Source organism: Planococcus citri, chromosome 2 (assembly GCF_950023065.1).
Source record: "Planococcus citri chromosome 2, ihPlaCitr1.1, whole genome shotgun sequence".
In the NCBI taxonomy this organism is placed as follows: Eukaryota; Metazoa; Arthropoda; class Insecta; order Hemiptera; family Pseudococcidae; genus Planococcus; species Planococcus citri.
Window position 1 is genome coordinate 48,078,262 of NC_088678.1, and position 19,266 is coordinate 48,097,527.

Consider the following 19,266-nt stretch of genomic DNA (forward strand, 5'->3'; position numbering starts at 1 on the left):
ATTTGAATCTCCCCAAAACATTGTATCTCACGCCTTTACATGGTATTTGAAAATTCATCATTATGCTGGGATTTGTATAGATTACCTATTCACTGTCAATGTCAACGCATCTATGTTGTATTCAAATTCCACCCCTATGCAACGAGAATCTGGCACGTCGTGTTCTTTTTTCTAATCAAATTCAAGTTCATTACAATTGTCCAACAAACAGCCTTTTGTCACAAGATACTTACCTACACATTATTTATAAGCGAAACTCCTTTCATTGAAAAAATTTGCTATTTGCTATTTTGAATTTTGAAGTTCTCCGACGAAGTTCAAATTAAAAGACATGTGAATACCTAGAATAATGCTTCAAATACAATGTTTTTATAACAATCATTCACCCGGGGGGGGGGGGGATACGTAAATGTGAAAAACATCTGGTTAACAATTTTTATTATGCACGCAAAATCACATAGGTAGGTGGTTTATACTTTATAGTCTATCAAGTTGAAGTTACAATAAATCAGGGATGGAAGAGCCGGGAGCGAGCCGGAGCCTGAGTCTGAAAGAGCCGGATTTTTTGAGGAGCTAGAGCCAGAGCCAAGAGCCAAATAAATGAAAGTGCAGAAAAACATCAAGAGCTCTCTTGCAAAAGAGCTCCTTATTTTACTCAAGAGAGCCATCATCATAAGGAGTCTTTAACCTGGAAAGAGCCAGAGCCGAGTGGGAGCCCACAAAATTTTTCAGGCTCTTTGGCTCCTTAAAAGTAGAGAAAAAAGTAAAAAAATGCGCACAATTTTATTAAAAATTTCTACTTTCAACTCACATTTGTGATGAAAATGAAGAATTTCTAAGTTTGTTTCCTCATTCAGAAATGAAATGAAAATAACTGCAGTGTATTTTAATTTTTTTCATCGTTTTTCTTTTTCTTTTTCACGAATTTTGAACTCTAATTTAAAGAGCCAAGAGCCAGAGCTGGAGCTGGAGTGGGAGCCGAGAAATTGGAAAAGGGAGCCGAGAGTCAAAGAGCGGAGTCGGAAAGAATTGAGGAGCGAGCAAGGAGCCAAAGAGCTCATGTAAAGAAAAAGAGCCAAGAGCCAAGAGCGAGCCAGAGCTGAAACTTGCGGGGAGCTGAGCCAGAGCCAAGAGCGGGAGCCCTGAATTCAAGGCTCTTCCATCCCTGCAATAAATAAATAAATAAAATTAATGAAGTAGAATACCTACCACTTTACGCCTTTATTAAGAATCGGTAGGCAACTCATAAGTACAGAGAGTGAGAAGTTATGCGTCCGAGCAGCCTACTGGTGTACCGGCACTACTCGTAGAGTGGATGAAAAAGTAATAGGGCAAAAAAAGGTTTGGTTGAAAAAGTAATAAAAGAGAAAAAGGTATCAGGGTTGGGTACATGTAAATAAAAACAGGTATAGCATAACAATGGTAGGAGATACAAGGTACAACTAACGCAACCATACGCGAGAAACGCCAACAATACACCATTCTTTTTACTTGAAACGAAAGAACGATATTTGTCCATGCGTTCGGTATCACTAATTTTTACTTAGTAGACTATCACCTCGACATTCTTGATTCTCCGACGCGCATTGATTGATCATCATCAATCACAATCATCTGTTCAAAATCAAAATAAAAAAATAAAAGTAAAAAAAAATCAGCTATTCTCCCTACTTTATAAGGCCATTCCGCTTATTAAATTTTATGTGAATAATTATTTTCAAATTTTTACACGAATGTAGAAAATTTATGCATTTAACGAATTTTGATTTGAAAATTCTATTTGATATATATTCTTTTATTTCTTTCCTTCAAAAAACATTCAGAAAATGATATCAAAAGAAAAAAAATTAAAAAAACGAAAAAAAAATTTTTGAAAAAATTTTCATATACTCCACTTACAGCCAAAAAGCTTCTGAAACTGCGCAGAATATTTTCTCATTTTTATGTCAACATCAACACAGCATCCATTTTTGAGAAAAATTTGATAATGAAGAATTTTACTATTTATAGTTTTTGTTTCTGAAATTATTCAATTTTGATGATTAATTGCATCAATTTAATTGACTAAATCCATCAATTGTGACTGTGGTAATCCACGTGAAACGTCTACGTTCAGTTATCGCTGTTTAATTTGAATATCGTATCGATAGACATGTTTGTAGTTACCGGTCTTGACTCTTGAATAGTTCTTACAATTGTTACCTTTTTCAGGATTATCATTCGTATCTTAAATAGTTTTACAACGAGTTTTAGAAAATGTCTTGCAGTGTTATGGGACGTCTCTACAGCGATAGGATTTCAAAAGGATCGGAAGTAAGTACTGTGCAAGTACAATAAGATATTTGATACGAATTTTCTACCGACGACAGTTTTCTATACTCTTGAAACTTTCAAGTAACTCTGATTATTGATATTTTTACAGGAAATCCAGCCTGTATTTGAAGGGTATCAGCTCATTGGTGATAGTCAGTTCTTAAGATTTTCTGAAAAGGTTCTGAAAGAATCTCGTAAACGAGAAAAAGGACGTAAGTATCATTGTACATATAAACTCATTACGTCTCTTCGGCCAATTCGTACCAATTTTTTGTATTAAAACGATGAAAATTATAATAATTCTTATATGATTATTCTAGTTGCATATCTGGGATTATGCGTTAGTGGACAGAAAACAAATGAGTTGTTCGATCGAATCAAAAGTAACTTTCATCCTGTTTACAGTAGAGTAATATTGATGATCGGTACGAATGACTTACTAAAAGTACGTATTAAGTAATATTTCATCGTATAAAAGTATGATATTCATTGAAATCATGTTGGATTTATTATTTTTCAGAACACGAATAGTGTGGAATTACGTTCAAGTTTCCATGAATTGATTACCCATTTGATAGGCAAGAAAGGCGTTCGTGAATTGGTAATATTAACTATTCCTCCAGTTCCTCGACTTGCATCAAGTTCTGAACACTGGAAGACATTGAAACAATATAATGAGCATATATTGACTTTCAGGGGTAAGTATTATTAGAATGCTCGAGTTGAGTTTTTGAGTGAACTTTGAAACTAACAAACTTTTATTTGATTACAGATAAAAATGGGATAAAAGTGATCGATGCGTATGCTAAATTTATTAAAAGTGATGATTTATCTTGTAGTCCTCTTTCATTATCGTCGCGTTCATCGTTAGTATCAAATTCTTCCAGTCCTTCTTTTCGAAAGTCTTATACTTTCCCTTCTTTTAGCTCTAATTTTACCTCTAATTTTGGAAAAATTAGGACAAATTTACGCATTATTGTTGGAGATGAGACAGATAGAACGATTCTTCTTAACGATTCTGATTCGGACGATGATTCCAGAGATGAAAATGACGACGACTGCGGTGATATATCAATAACTACAACTCCTTCTGGTAAAAGAAGTTCGATGGAATATCCCACTCCAAATCCTAAAAGACAGACACTAGCATCCAGATTGTGTAACATAGGTATATTAATGATAGATGGATAACAAAATTATTGTAATCATTTGTATTGAAATGCATTCTAGAGCTTTATTTTTGTTGTTCTTGTTCAGCTCAAGATGACCATAACGACGTTATGTATTACGATGATGATCCAGCACGATCAGATCTATCCGAAAAGATCAACGAACAATATTTCGAAAAGTATGCTTTTTAAGTAAATGGATTATTGTTTATACATCACAAGCCATAACACGCTCTAATGTTACTTTTATTTATAGGTATTTTGACAGCGAGTGTACTCGACAAGATTTGATACATTTGAATATCAAAGGATTAGTATTAATTGAAGATCTAATTCGGGAAAAGCTCAAGATCCCCCGGAGACGCAATTCTGAGAAAGATTGGTGTAATTTATAATTAAGTTAATATTATTCTATCGTTGTTTGTAGCAATGATTTGCTATACAATATTTAATTTTTGATCAAGACAAAAATATTTTACAATAATGTGAAGATTTAATTTTTTGTTCCCATCCTTTACTTACCTATTATATTATTTTTTCTTGTTTTGATGACATTTTTATTATTCAATAGTTTGTGATTTAGAATCGACGAATGACGATTCAATAATTTTTTTGATTTTATCAATATTATAGTATTCAGAATTTATTTCTACGTAGCTCTTATTTCTAAGTATGCAAATTCGTTCTATTTTACTGTAATTTGCATGCTATATGAACTTGAATAGATTACCATTAAATTTTACTGTGCGTTTTATTAGAGGACATAAAATAGAGTTTTCTTAGGCAATTTTTTTGAACGAATAATATGTATATTATATTTATGTTTAATTTTTATTTATTTTCACCTCGTTCGAAAACGAAATGTGAATATCTATTTTGTTGATGATCGAGACGAACAGTGTAAATTGTGTAGGTACATTTTGATATTTTATATACTTTGTACAAGATGGTATTTATTTCGAATAAATTCGTTTATGAAGATTTTCCGTAGTTCCATTTGATTTATGTTGAACTTTTCTACAAGTCTTTAAATCAGCATCCAACTTTTCAGTAAATTGAGAACAAAAAGTTATTTGTTATCTTCAGAGAATTACCGGACAGTTATCAAATTTTCATTTGAATACATTTTTCTCGAAAAATTTTGTTTGCCCAAATTGAAATTTTTTGTCTAGTTACTTTTCCCATAGAGAATGGTCCGAGAAGTCGTTACCTTGAGATTTTTTTTCTCCAGAATGTTCCTCCATTAAATGTTTGTTCTGAAGAATTTTTCGGAAAATTTGAGAATTTTCTGTGGAAAAATTCTTCTTTGCAAAGTTATTTCTCTGAAGAATTCCGTCACGTACTTCGTCGAAGCTCGCATGAACTTTCAGAAATTCACCCAAGATGTTCTTGAAACTCCCTCCTTCTTCTACGAAATTATATCTGTATGTATCAGAGTAGCTTGAATAGCACACGGATATGTAGCAAATTCAACGCATTATGATAGTGAATTGAAATTTGAAATTCGCCCCAAGCAGCATCGACTCATCGAGTACTGACAACGTCGCTTATAAAAGTTGCTCTTTGTTCTCAAGTCGTTTTAAAATTACAAGCAAGATAAAATAATCCATTTATAAGAAACAAACATTCGTTTATTTACTACGAATAACAAAATGATCATTACAAATAAAAAAGAGGAAGAATAAGAAAACTACCACGATCACATAACACATACATGATTTGTATCAACGATACCGCGCATAAAAACGGTTTGTACGTTTAAAAATTGGATGATTAAATCTTAACGGAATATACAATCACATAATAAAAGCGCAGACCACCCAAAAAAAAACACAAGACGGAAACTTGAATATTCATCAGTTCATATTCAAGTTCATAGTTCAGCGTTTCATTTGTATCAAACAATGAATTAATTATCGAACGTGACGAGATCTTCGATACTGCTCAGAAATTGTGTACTTTCAGCAGTAGCTTCGCTAGTTTCGGCGTCTACTTCGGCTATCACGTACTCAGTCACGGATTCGTTTAATTTGTCACTTTCGCTGACATCTTCCTCTTTTAAAATATGTTGCAATTCGACAGCATCGTCGTCGTGTTCAACATCATCAGTCGGATTATCGATAACGATCCGGGCCCAAAATTTGTACAACGCGCTATAGCCTAGGAAACCAGTCCATGGTATATTATTCTGTTTACAGAATCGGAATTTGGTCAAAATTTCCGGCGGTATTTTAGCTTCGATGTAGTCGACGATGCTGAAATCGGGAATACAGTCGCATTTCGGTATATACGAACTGTGCTCGTTTTCATTCAAACAATCCCAGTAGCTGACATCTTCGTCGGAGCTTTCCATATCACTTGGTTCTTGTTTGAGGTCCGCGTTGGCGTATTTACATTTATTTCTGGATTTTGACGACGTAATAGTCGATTTTAGAGGATCGACAGCCTGAAAGAGAAATCAATGAGTAAAAAAATCCAGGTTGAAGTGTTTCGTTGAAGATGACAAATGTACGAATATCTTACCGATGGAGAAAGTGGTGCTTTTTTGACGAGTTTTTGATCGGCGTGACATTTATAGAGATGTAAACGTAATTTATTCAGTTTGGCGAACGTTTGGTGGCATTCTTCACAAGTGAACTGAGTTTGGTTACTTATACAAGGGTGTTTTCTCAAGCTCGCCTTCTTGACGAAAAATTCGGAACAATTTACACATTGGTAGTTTTTACTGCGCGTCTGTAAAATTACCATCAGATTACATAAAGCTGTAAACTAACGAAGAGAATAATAACGTCGTACTTTTTCTTCCTCCGGTTCTTCTTCTTCTTCACCGTTTTTCGATTTTCTGCGCGTATATTTACGTTTTTTCACTTCAGCGAAGACGTATATATCGTCCTACGAAGTGAACATAAATGTTGATTAATTCGTAGCTCTTGAAAAATACGACTAGACGGTAGGTACCTTGGGGTATAATTTACACAATACACACCGTTCTGCGTTTCTCGCGTTTGTGAGTAGGTGAACGTTGAACTGGCTCTCGTTTAGGCCTAACACGTATATCGTGTACGGTTTTTCCGTGTATTCGTAATAAATCCTGTCTGGCGAAACGTTCGTCGCAGTGAGCACAAGCGTACGGTTTCTCTCCGGTGTGCATTAATTTATGTGTCTCGACGTACGCCTGGTTACGAAAATTTTTACCGCAAATGTCACATTTATGAGGTTTCCTCTGTGGCAAAAAATAATCAGAATTAGACTATTGACGTAGTAAGTTGAATGTAAAATGTCGAAGGTACCTTTTTATATTTCCCTTTCGGTTTGTAAGATTTCTTTTTAGTTCTGTTTGCTTGACTGATTGAAATGTGTACCATGTTCAACGAGTTGTTTTTGCCATCGTCTTCGATACAATGTATATCTTCTATACATGGTTCTGATTTCACGTTGACGAATTCATCTATAAAAATAATCAAAGAATGATGTATAAATCGTTCTACAGTATTGATCAATATGAAATATGAACGACTTACTTTCGGTGCAAATACAATAGTAAGTCAGATCACCCCATAGACCCAACGGCGGATAGAATCGATCATCGTCCAAATCAATCTCATGACTGATATCAACCTCGGAGAAATATTTCAAACCGATAGCTCTTGGGAAATATTTTCGTAATATATTTAACGATAAAGCTCCGTCGTCGTTCAAAGGCACATCTTCGTGAGCATCATCATCCTTCGCTGATACTTTGATAAATTTCTCCATCGTTACAAGTTCATATACCTGACTCGTAGAGTGGCACTGAACCTTGCCTATGTATAATACCGCACTAAAAAGCTCACGTTGAGCTCCCACAATCCGATTTTTTTCAAATTTAAACCATTTACGAGGAGTTAATAAATAAAATACGAAAATAATTGCAAAATTACAATGAATTTAAAAAAAAAATTAACAGTTGGAAAACTCAAAACGTAAACACAAACGGGACGGAAGAGGAATGTGAACGATATTCGTAAACTACCAGGTGTGGTACAGGGGCCAAGGGGTGCGAGGCTGATGACGTCAGGAATGCTCGATTCTGATTGGTCGATAGTGCACACCTGGCAAAATGGTTGTTGCTGGAAGTCAATAAAGTTGAAGTGCAGAGTAAGCGCAATTTTTTTTTTGAATCAACAGCTTTGAGTTGAGCTTTGCTTTGCCTTTGGTCCTGTTCCTGTGATGGATGAGTAATTTCACAAAATTTGAAATGTTTAACAGCAAGTTTTTCATTTCCTTTTCTAGATATGATGAGCTCCGAAGATAATGTACAGACCTTCATAGAACGTCTGGATGATCTGCTGCAGAAGTACAATGATCTTCTCAACATGAGTTTCGATAGAGAATGTCTAAGGTAAACACAATTATACTGAAATCTTTCACGATTATTTGATTAGAGTTGTACCTAATGTTATAAACACTTGTGGATATTTTCCTTTAGATCGATAAAACTGCAACAAATGAAGTATAAAGAAAAAATATCAGCTCTCGAAGCGAAGTTGAGAATTGCCAAAATGAAGTTGAAATTTGAAACAGATCTTCGAATGAAATCCGAAGAAGAACACGAAAAAATCGTGGAAACGTTGAAATCAAAATTAGCAGAGAAATCGAGAAAGAAAGACATTTTTTCAGATTGCATTTCGGATGATGATTTCTTCACTGCGACAAATTCGTTTATAATGGCAGAAAACGACTTGAACGAAAGTAACCTTTTGACGAGTAATTTTCGCAAACATCGAGCCCACCTTCAATGCTCGAGTAGTTCCGGTATTAATTCAAACGTGAATTCCTATGGAGTTTTCACCATGCCCAGTAAATCTTCTTACCGAACTACTACTAAAATAAAATCTCCGGATATTTCCTATCCTGGTATCGAAGAATTGAAAGAATGTGAGAAGTCGCCGGAACCATGTGCAGATGAAATTTTCAATTCGTTATCTAAAATTACTCCAGTGAAATACGAATCTGAGAAATTCTTCAAAAGCCGATATGAAACTTTCGCAGTATCTCCTACAAAAAACTCTAGTCCCTCGTATTTTTCTCCACGAAAAGGAAGTACTCCGTTGTCTCGAAAATCTCCGTTTTTGAATGCGTCACTCGATCGTACTCTGTACGAATCAGATAACGAACGTTGTATTTCTAAACTAGCTCCGTTGATTCCTCCTATGATTCCTATGGCTGTTATTCACGGCATTGATGAGATAGAGAAACGTGGACTCAAAGAAATTGGATTATATAGGTAACGAATGCTTCAACTGAACTGTAGTGATGAAATTGTACATTTCACACAATTTTAATACAAATTTTTTGTTTTACAGAATGGTTGGTGATGAAGAAGATATTATGACTTTGCATGAAAAATTTGATAATTCCGAAACAGACATCGATTTATCAGATATCAACGTTCACTCGATTGCAACTTTTCTGAAAAGCTTCTTCTATAACTTTCCTCTCATACCCAAGATGTTTCACGAGACATTTGCTCAAATAATCGTGGAAAAGAATAAGGACGACTTGTATTATGCGATTTCCGAGTTACCTCAAGCTAATCGAGATACTTTAGCTTATTTGATCATTCATCTGCGTCGTGTGTCATTTTCAACCTCTTGCAAAATGTCCGCTTCGAAATTATCGGTCGTCTTCGGGCCGATTGTATTCGGCTTGCATATTGACGATAAAGAAAATCAACTTTCTGACATTCCGACCAGTGTGATAGAAGAATTACTCAAGTTACCGTCGTCTTATTGGAATAGCTTCATAGTTGATCCTACGAGCTCGGAAACTCCAACTAAATTGCGAAATTCGCCTACCACCGAGCAAATTGTTCGTAAAAAAGCGAATAAATTTTTCTCTACGAATGTACGTAAGAAGAAATATTTTACGTAATTTTTACTTTTGATGTGATAAACACTTGTACGTTTAGATTATATTACCGATCTAGGTATTGTATATTAATATTTTTATCAGGAGTTTCGTTTTCGTCATGTTTTTTTTCTCATTAATTTTAGTAAAAGGCAGTATTAGTTAAGTTTTAGAAAGCAGGTTGTTTTCAAGAAATGATACAAGTATTATTTAATCAACGTTTCTATGAGATGTTCGATTTAGGTGCTGGGATCGTTCCTTTTTAATTTAGTACCGTTACTCGATGAACGGTTTTACCTTATTTCTAAGACTATCAATCTTTTCTTTGAATAATAATCAATAAAAGATTTGGATAAATATCGTATCTTCATTTTTTTCTCCTCCTTTACGTTGATTGAAACGATTCATCACTTGATTACAACTTCGATGAACTTTATTACAGTGGTAATCGTGCAGTTGCTGTTCACCTCAACAAAAGGATTATTACGATACCTGTATTCTAGGTAGAATCATTTTAGTTTTCGATAATAATATCCATAAATAATCAAAATCTACTAATTTAAGAAAAGGTTTATTAACTCATTACATATTAAAACTTCTTGAAACTTTTCTTCGATCCTTGGCCTTTAGTAACTTTCAGAACATTGAAACGAACAGTTTTGCTCAACGGTCTGCATTCTCCTATTGTTACGACGTCTCCAATTTCAACATCTCTGTGAAGTCACACATGATAATATACAAATAAAAAATTAAAGACCCATAGAACACACTCGATGTACACGATACGTACCTAAAACACGGTGATAAATGCACAGACATATTTTTATGTCTTTTCTCAAAACGATTATACTTCTTAATATAATGAAGATAGTCCCGTCTGATAACAATGGTTTTCTGCATCTTCATCTTTTGAACGACGCCGGTCAAAATTCTGCCACGGATGGATACGTTGCCGGTGAAAGGGCATTTCTTATCGATATAAGTGCCTTCGATAGCCTGATGGAACCAACGAAGATATTAATATAATCATTCGAAAAGACAAAAATGATATAAAATAATACACGATATCGACGAATGCGGATTTTAAATAATACTAAAGCAATATTGACTCACTTCTCTGGGTGTTTTGAAACCCAAGCCGACATCTTTGTAATACCTCAACTTCTTCTTTTTCGTATTAAATTTGCGGTTCAAGAATACAGTTGGTTGTTTTTGAAAAGCTCTTTCATTCTGCAAAATAAATCATAAACGCGTTAATGGAGAAATCACATGAGGAACTCATTTTCGATCCGGTATGTTGTTGATGATACAACACACTTCACACCACATCTTAGTACGTAAAAAACATAAATTGTGGTACTTTACCTGATCTGCCATGATGATGGGTATGGAATATTTTCGAAATCACTTAATTTTAAGAGATTAAACTCAATTTTCGATCAAAAGTTTGACATAATCGGGAAAGAATTCGCATCCGAAAAGAAAACGTGGATAAGAAATGATCACCACAGATCACAGAAAGTTATCAATCACAAGGTATGCCATTTTTTTCTGTGGCGTTTATTTACCTACTTGTTTCAAACCTACTTGCTTTTTTTAAATTTTTTATTTTTTTTAAAAAATAAAATTTGAAATTTTATTTTTATGTACTAGTACTACACTACTATTTTTTCAGAGAGAATTCACAATTCAATAATGTAGAATTTCGGAAAGACTAGCCCGATTGGATGATTGGGAATTGAACCAATAGTGACTTAACTTAAACAAACTCCGAAAACGCTGAAAAAATCAGTAATTTTTTTGTTGAAAATTTGAAAAATGAAAATGGATGAACCAATGAAAAATTGAAAATTGAAAATGAAAATTGAATTGATACCTATTGAAAATAATTATGAAAATTGAAAAATAATAAATCGGAGATCGCTTCCACCGCGCCGAGTTCACTCTAGTTCCAACTGGCGACGCCGCGACGCGACTTTGAGTTTTGAGCTTTTGATTTGACTCGTCGATCAGTATTCAGTTATTCACTATTCAGTAATTACATACGTATAGGTATACGAGGTCTGTCCGAAAAAAATCCGACCAACGTTCAAATCTTCCGCCACAGGAACTCAAACGCGATCAACTCAACTGAATGTTGACTACTGACATCTAATGAAGCTCCCTGCGTAGTTATATGGTCAGCGGAATCGTTGTTCGTGATCTGTGTGCAATTGTTTGCAATGATGATGTACACGTTCGTCGAATTTTGAAAAAACAGTGAAAATGACCGACAACGTTATTGCGTTCAATTTTGGATTCGAAATGAATTTTCACGAACCATAACATATCAAAATGAAGAGAAAGGTCTTCTGAAAGGAATGAATGGGCATAACTTAAATAAAGTAGTGGTATAGCCAGTTCAATGTGAGTCGAAAGCTTTCCAAGTTCATTGAGTGGAATTTTAAGGAAATTTGAATTTTCAAAAATGTTTCAAAGGCTCCAGAAGCGCTCAAAACGGCTCAAAACTATTTCCAACCAATGTGGGGGAAGAGGAGGGGTCGAAAGTAAGATGCATTCCAAATTTCAGCTTTCTACGTGAATTTGGTGGGAAACAACAACCAAATCTTTGGCACAGTGCTGACTGGCTCCTGCATCATGACAACGCTCCAGCACACTACTCGTATCTTCTACAGCAAATTTTGAAAAAACACAGCGTCTAGCAGCTTCGCCAACCTCCCTACAGTCTAGATGTAGTCCACTGCGACTTCTGACTGTACCCAAAACTTGAATTACCGCTGAAAGTAGGGGGATTTGAGGGTAATCAGCGGATAATCCAAAATGCGACGAACATAAAAATCTCTTTGCAAACAATTGCACACAGATCACGAACAACGATTCCGCTGGCCATATAACTGCGCAGGGAACTTCACAAGATGTCAGTAGTCGACATTAGGTTGGGTAGATCGCGTTCCAGTTCCTGTGGCGGGAGATTTGAACGTAGGTCGGATTTTTTCCGGACAGACCTCGTAGGTATCATTCTTTTGCAAAGTTCTGATTCTGATCTGAATTCTGGTTCATTAAATTTGAGAATGTTTTTATTTTCACCAATTTTCTTCTGAATGCAAATTAGAGTTGCATGTAGGTGGGATGCATTTTAAGATCATGCAGTCGTTGAGTAAAAATAATCAATCAATGAAGATTGAAGAGCTAGACTAGAAGTACATCACAAGTGAACGACCACAAACTGAAACTACAAAGGAAGAGGTACAAAGTACAAAGTACAACTGCAAACAAACGAACCTGGAAAAATAAAACACCATAGGTATATGTACATTGTACCTACAAAGAAAATGCATAATATAGAAAAGTCAAAGAGATAAATAAAAATAAAATAACGTTTATATTTTCATATGACTATTTTAAAATTGGTTCGTGGGATATTTAAATTCAAAAAAATGGAAAAACTATGATATGTAATTAAGTATGACCAAACTGAAGTACTTACGCTCGCTAATTTGAAACAAAATTTTCAATTTAGCGTGAATTTTACATTACACTCATAATATTTTAATAACAACTTTACACATGAAGAAACTACATACAACTAAACAGCTTTTAACGACAAGACCGACGCCGATGATACGGTGACTGCTAATTGATAGTAAACAGCTGATTGGTTACTCGCTCCTTTTGTTTTTAAACGCTGATGCTGATAACATATTTTCTGTACTCATGTATTTTGCCACTTAGATCATTAGTTAGTTCAGTTCACATAAATCACTTATTACCGCATGAACATCGTTGAAGTGTAGTTCGCAGATGTAAGCGATCAAGTATTTGTAATCCAATATTGTACTTTCGTGATTTGTACCTAGTCAAATCGGATATTACTTTATTTAAATATGTTGAGTAAGTGACGCTTTAGAACGCCTTTCTTCTGCTTCATTAACTAATGTTTTCAGACTTTTCAATTTATTTTTTTTTAAATTGTACTTTTTTAAGGTATGCTGTGGATTAAGCTGTCTCTGCTGTGTTTTATTCATTATGCCATCTGCGGCGAAGATTCTCCGTTATATGTGCAACCAGAACAGATACATCTTTCTTTTGGAGGTAAATAAGTACCTAGTCATCATTGCTATTAATTTTTTTTATTGTGTTTTATTTTTATCGCTGGTGATAATCGAAACGCGAAATCCGATTCCTTAATTACTATCCATTGTTTGACCACACGCTGAAAAAACTCAAAACATTAATCATTATGCTCTATGTATTCATATGCAAATTTCTATTCGACGAATTATTTCTACGAAAAATTTTTTTGCAAAACATTTTTACCAATTTGTACCCACATTTTTGCAGAAACTACGTCTGACATTGTTGTAACATGGAGTACGCTAAATCGCACAAGTAGTTACGTTGCGTATGGAACGAATGAAAACCAATTAAGTCCATACCCGGGAAAAATATCCGCTTTCAAAGATGGTGGTGACGAAGAAAGAGTACAATACATACACAAAGTAACATTACAAGGCTTGGATCCCAATACAACCTACTGTAAGGCAACTTTTCCACATAATTGTAACAATTTGCTCTAGAAATGACTGTTGAACGAACGCTTTTTCTCAGACTATCGTTGCGGCAGTAATTTCTCATGGTCTGCGTCATATTCTTTCAAAACGCCGCCAGAGTCAACTAACTGGTCTCCAACGTTAGCTATTTTTGGGGATATGGGAAATTTCAACGCGATTTCTTTACCTGCTTTGCAAGCCGAAGCTCAAATGGGAATGTATAATGCTATGTTACATGTTGGAGATTTTGCCTACGATATGGATACGGTATTACTCTCTTATATTTCAAATTTCAAGTTATAAATTAATGTAACGTGTATTCATCGAGGGATTTTTTTTAGGATAATGCTCGAGTTGGTGATGAGTTCATGAGACAGATTGAGCCAATTGCTGCCTATCTCCCTTATATGACTTGTCCTGGTAATCACGAACAAGCCTAGTACGTATGAAATTTCAAAATATTCACTAAAAAAGATTTCATTCTAATTACTTTTATTTTGGTTTTTAATTCTGAAATATTTTTTACAGCAATTTTAGTAACTATAAAGCTCGATTCGCTCCACCCAATGGACCCGATAATTTATTCTACAGCTTTAATCTTGGACCAGCTCATTTCATCAGCATCAACACCGAATATTATTACTTTTTGAACTACGGTTTGAAATCCGCCATATTCCAATATTATTGGTTGGAAAATGATTTGAAGGTATTATCTTCTTTTTTTTCGGTTTTATCTTACTATGTACTTCATATTAAAAATAACAGGAAAAAAAACTATAAAGAAATTGTCCTCTTCAAGTAGATCTTACGATTGAATTGTGTCAAAACTCGAGAGTCGTAGAGACGTGTGCGTTTTCTTATCTTTCGAAGTACTGCAGTAGTTAATTCATTGCGGTTATTTAAGTTGAAATAAAAAAAAAAGTAATCAACTCATCATTGTAAAAAAATAAAAAAAATGAGTTGTGCGCTTCAGACATAAACAAGTATTTTTCTACAAGGCATTCAAAATAGGACGATAATATGAAAATTTATGGATGATTCACTAAAGTAAATGTATAAAAAACAACCACACAATTTTGACGTTGGCAATTCACATTTTCGAAATTGTGACATTTGAATTTTGAGAGCCATTCCCATTATGCTTATAAAAATTTATTCTGAAGTACCTTGAACTGCCTGAAGAACATTGTAGCTTCATCTTATGTTATCTATAAATTTCATATCCATGAAAGAGCCATCAAAGTCACTCGTGATCGAACTCTAGTAAAGATTAATGACTCAAAGCATTGTTTTTTATTATTTTTTTTATTTGAACATTCCTAAAAAGATAAGAAAATGTGTCAAAGGTGAAGATGTGATCACTGGTCATTTTGTCAAAACAAAAGTCATTTTCAGCGTTTAGGATTTTTTGAAACCACCTTATCTCTGTTCCTATTTGCATTTTACACTTGTACATATATAAAATGATATGAAATGTTCGCATGTGCTATATTATTCTCTTAGACTCGTGTATTGTTTGAATATTGCTTATACACGTGTAGAAATATGTACATAACATATTTATATTTTATCATCGTTTCAGGAAGCTAACAAACCGGAAAATCGAAAAAAACATCCGTGGATTATAACTTTCGGACACAGACCTATGTATTGTTCGAATAATGATGGAGACGATTGCAGATACGAAGATGATCTAGTCCGAACTGGTTTACCTATTATTAAAAAGTACAGAATTTTGAAGTTGATAAGTAATTTTTTTACGACGATGAAATTTACAAAATTGTGCTCCTCCTTGTGTTTAGATTCGGTTTAGAGAAATTATTCTTTGATTACGGGGTTGATTTGGAAATATGGGCCCACGAACATTCGTACGAACGATTATGGCCTGTGTACGATAAGAAAGTATACAATGGAAGTTACGATAAACCATATACCAATCCTGGAGCTCCGGTTCATTTTACCACCGGATCTGCTGTAAGATTATCAATTCGTGGAAATAGAATAATAATCGTGTATGATAGATAGAACGGTGATTCATATGGCGAATCGTATTTTCTAGGGATGTGACGAATTCGTAGACCATTTCGTAGACGATCCAGCGGGTTGGTCTGCATTCCGTAGCAGCGATTACGGATACACCAGAATGAAGATTTTCAATAGTACTCATTTATGGTTCCAACAAGTATCGATGGATAAGGTATTGTTTCATTTTTTCGTCGATTGATTTTGATGAATATTAGTGTACTTTATTTTGTATTTTTTTAATGTTATAGATGGGACAACCTATTGATGAGGTTTGGCTGATAAAAGATAAACATGGACCCTATCCTAAAAAATGAACAAATGTTGACGATTTATTTACTTATTTGAATTCCAATATGTTATAACTGTATTATTGTATGTTGTTCTTGATTATTATCAATTGACGTAATCGATTCTACGTACCCTACTTGATGATATCATGAATTATACGCACGTTATTGGGTGCCATTTGAAATTACGTACTCTAGTTCTTAGATTATTTTTACTTTTAATGATTATTCATCGAACAAGAAAGTTCGAATCGCTTTTACTTTTTGATTTATATACCACCTATTCAAATTTTTAAATTATCTTCGTTGTACGAGTATGTGATATTTGTGATATTATTCGATGTTAAGTTTTATTTAAAATAATATCATGTTTCTGAAAAAGCATTTGGAGACTTTGTTTTCAGTTATTTTATTCGCATTTTTTGAGTAGGTATTGGCTTCAGTTGGTAAATGTGAAATCAGATTTCTCTTTTCTGTTCATCTCACAAAAAATAATTTCTGTGCATACAAAAAGAGCGTCAGAAAAATGTTTTGAAACGAGGTTCATATTGAAACAAATAAATTTAGCTCGTATTCTGTAATCAGGAAACATACTCAAAACTAATTATTATTAATTTTTCTTTCGCCTCCTACCCCGCTCATACAGCCCTCTTCATGCATACTACATCAACGTTTGCAACGAAACCACTTATCGTAGAACTCGTAATAATGAGTTCTACGAAATAATTTCTAGAGAGCATGTTTCCTGATAACAAATTTTTCGTAAAAACGTTGAAAATGCGATTTTGACTTTTTTTGGAATTGGTTTAATGAGAATTTGGGGCCCAAGGGTGGCGCCAAATAAAATTTTGTAAGAACCAAAATGTAGGAAAATGTTCAAGGAACAACTTTTATTTCATGATTATTTTCTCGTGGGAATAATATTCAAGGCGTTAAAAATTCAGAAGAATTGTATGATCATAATTTTCCACCAATGAACTTTGGATCTGAAGAGGTAAGAACGAGGCTACAAATTATTGTTAGGAAAAAAATTCGTTTTCATAGCACAAGACTTTGAAAATGGAAACATTTTGTTGCAAATTGCGATGGTTTTTTTGCCTATAAACCAAGTGTACATAATATTTTATCCACTCTTTTTTCCTAGTACAACTTCTTCGTGGAAAAGCTTTCTCCTCAATAATTTGTATTTACTTAAACATTTCTTTAAATTATCAAGTGAGTACAGTATTTAGTTTAAATAGGTAGGTACTAGGTAACCAAAACTTTGGCGATTAGATAAAATAAATTTTTTCAATGGCACTTTGCTCCTTCACTTACCAACGAATTTCAAATCTAAAAATTTACCTCTAAATTTAAAAAATTTAAATTCAATTCTATTCGAGTTTTTAATTTAAAAAAATTCCTCTCTCAATCGGTGAAAATTTTATTCGGTTCCTTTCACGTTGACAAATTCGTTGATCAAAATTTATTTTGTTTCAAAATTGAAGCAAAAATATGTCCCAAAATTTACTGGGAAAAAATTAAAAAACTCCATTGTTAATTTTTTTATAGCAAACTTTTTTTTGTAACCTGATTATGTTGAAATTTAATTCAATTTCGAGTAGAAATGGAAATCATTCTTGTAATTTATGTTTTCTTTTTTCGAATTTCGATTCAACATCGCTGCCAAATATGTACAATACAAATTAGCCTCGAAATAATTTGGTAAAAAAATCTATTCAAGATGGATTTAAAATTAAACTAAAAATTCGTTTCAAATTTTTTAACTGAAAAATTGAATCTTTTCCATAGAATAAAAATTGGATTTAAATTTGATTCGATTTTCAAGCAAAAATTTTCCACCCAAACTTAGAAGCCCATGTTGGCATTTCGGCTGCTGACTCGGGGCCCTCGTTGGTTCTCGCTTACGTTGGATGCGCGCGTCACCCGCATATATAAATTGCACCTACTTACTCTGCGAGAAAATAATGAAAAATTAAATTCCATTTAACTAGATAAACTTGAAATTAAATTTCTTCCATATTATTCTAAAACTTTCTACTTTATTTGCACATTGAATTGTTTATTTTGTAAAAATTCGATTTAATTAAAAATTTAAATTTGAAATAAAAATCCGCCTTAAATTTTTTTGTAAAAACTTGCAGAAAGTGAATTTTAATTTCAATTTTGAATAAAAATCTGTTTCAAAATTGACGGGAAAATATACATTTGATTTGAATTCTAAATGAAAACGTATTATCGTAAATTAATTGAGCGAAAATTCAAATAGTTTACCCCGAATCCAAACCTTGAAATTTCTCTAGAAGGTATTAGATGTGTTCTTTTTACACGGATTTTGACAAATTTTCGAGAATCTGGATTTTGGACGTTTTTTAAAATCTCTGTTTTTTGAGCAAAATGGGAAAACCTCTTAGACCAAAAGGGATTTGTTTTGGTCCAAATGGGCCCTATTTTTCAATATGAATTTTGAGTTCAAAATTTTTTTCTTTTTTAATGTCAATTTTTGAATTTATCTGTGCTGTTTTATACTCACTTTACAGGAAAACCCAAATAATAAAACCGGGATCCATTTTTTCCTGTTTTGTTTCAGCGGGGCGTAGCCAGAGCACGCTCTGGAGCAAGTGGACCCCAGCGACGAAAATATATCAACTCAAGTACCTACCTACCCACTTCTTTGAGTTCATCGTAAGTTATAACTACTTCTTAGCTCGTTCAAGTAGAAAAAAAAGAAAGAAACTGATGTTTTGAAAATTCTTTCAATGATTCAGCTAGGTACTTTATTTCAATTTTGAACCAAAGTCAAGCAGATGTGTTCATAATTTTGTATGGATGAAATTGATTAAATTTCCATTCATCTACGTACGATACCTAAAGCAGATATTTTTTATACATATTTTTTCATTTCTCAAAATCGACCAAATAATTTCCAAAAGTACGCACAATAATTCACAAGTGACCATATCACCAAGTTTTTCGAGACCATTAACGCAATATCATATCCGATTCCTTGGATTTCATCTCAATACTTAATTA

The 19,266-nt window shown here is 33.6% G+C and overlaps 5 protein-coding genes across 7 annotated transcripts; 3 read left to right on the forward strand and 2 right to left on the reverse strand.

Moving 5' to 3' along the window:
• Positions 1–1,957: 1,957 nt before the first annotated feature.
• Positions 1,958–4,465, forward strand: LOC135836192 (uncharacterized). 3 transcript variants are annotated; one of them, XM_065350855.1, is made up of 8 exons: positions 1,958–2,313; positions 2,423–2,525; positions 2,634–2,758; positions 2,834–3,011; positions 3,086–3,179; positions 3,273–3,481; positions 3,571–3,661; positions 3,739–4,465. In XM_065350855.1, the coding sequence occupies exons 1-8, from the start codon at positions 2,257–2,259 to the stop codon at positions 3,875–3,877; spliced, it is 996 nt and encodes a 331-aa protein (XP_065206927.1). In that variant the 5' UTR covers positions 1,958–2,256; the 3' UTR covers positions 3,878–4,465. The 3 variants fall into 3 exon arrangements, with proteins under 3 accessions (XP_065206927.1, XP_065206928.1, XP_065206925.1); XM_065350856.1 differs by having other exon boundaries at positions 3,354–3,481; XM_065350853.1 differs by having other exon boundaries at positions 3,086–3,481.
• A 626-nt stretch (positions 4,466–5,091) lies between these two features.
• On the reverse strand, positions 5,092–7,464 carry LOC135836188 (zinc finger protein 765-like). The gene is made up of 6 exons (XM_065350850.1): positions 7,004–7,464; positions 6,773–6,930; positions 6,469–6,705; positions 6,279–6,374; positions 6,006–6,215; positions 5,092–5,928 (listed from the first exon to the last, which is right to left on the reverse strand). The coding sequence occupies exons 1-6, from the start codon at positions 7,236–7,238 to the stop codon at positions 5,392–5,394; spliced, it is 1,473 nt and encodes a 490-aa protein (XP_065206922.1). The 5' UTR covers positions 7,239–7,464; the 3' UTR covers positions 5,092–5,391.
• Positions 7,465–7,613: 149 nt separating this feature from the next.
• On the forward strand, positions 7,614–10,086 carry LOC135836190 (uncharacterized). Its single transcript, XM_065350851.1, has 3 exons — positions 7,614–7,863; positions 7,951–8,748; positions 8,828–10,086. Exons 1-3 carry the CDS (start codon positions 7,757–7,759, stop codon positions 9,393–9,395), a joined length of 1,473 nt encoding a protein of 490 aa, XP_065206923.1. The 5' UTR covers positions 7,614–7,756; the 3' UTR covers positions 9,396–10,086.
• On the reverse strand, positions 9,927–10,895 carry RpS11 (ribosomal protein S11). The gene is made up of 4 exons (XM_065350857.1): positions 10,737–10,895; positions 10,485–10,601; positions 10,162–10,367; positions 9,927–10,084 (listed from the first exon to the last, which is right to left on the reverse strand). The coding sequence occupies exons 1-4, from the start codon at positions 10,746–10,748 to the stop codon at positions 9,961–9,963; spliced, it is 459 nt and encodes a 152-aa protein (XP_065206929.1). The 5' UTR covers positions 10,749–10,895; the 3' UTR covers positions 9,927–9,960.
• A 2,176-nt stretch (positions 10,896–13,071) lies between these two features.
• LOC135836191 (acid phosphatase type 7) lies at positions 13,072–16,617 on the forward strand. Its single transcript, XM_065350852.1, has 10 exons — positions 13,072–13,262; positions 13,356–13,463; positions 13,713–13,907; positions 13,980–14,188; positions 14,263–14,360; positions 14,450–14,627; positions 15,504–15,646; positions 15,724–15,895; positions 15,981–16,118; positions 16,195–16,617. Exons 1-10 carry the CDS (start codon positions 13,256–13,258, stop codon positions 16,258–16,260), a joined length of 1,314 nt encoding a protein of 437 aa, XP_065206924.1. The 5' UTR covers positions 13,072–13,255; the 3' UTR covers positions 16,261–16,617.
• Positions 16,618–19,266: the final 2,649 nt, after the last annotated feature.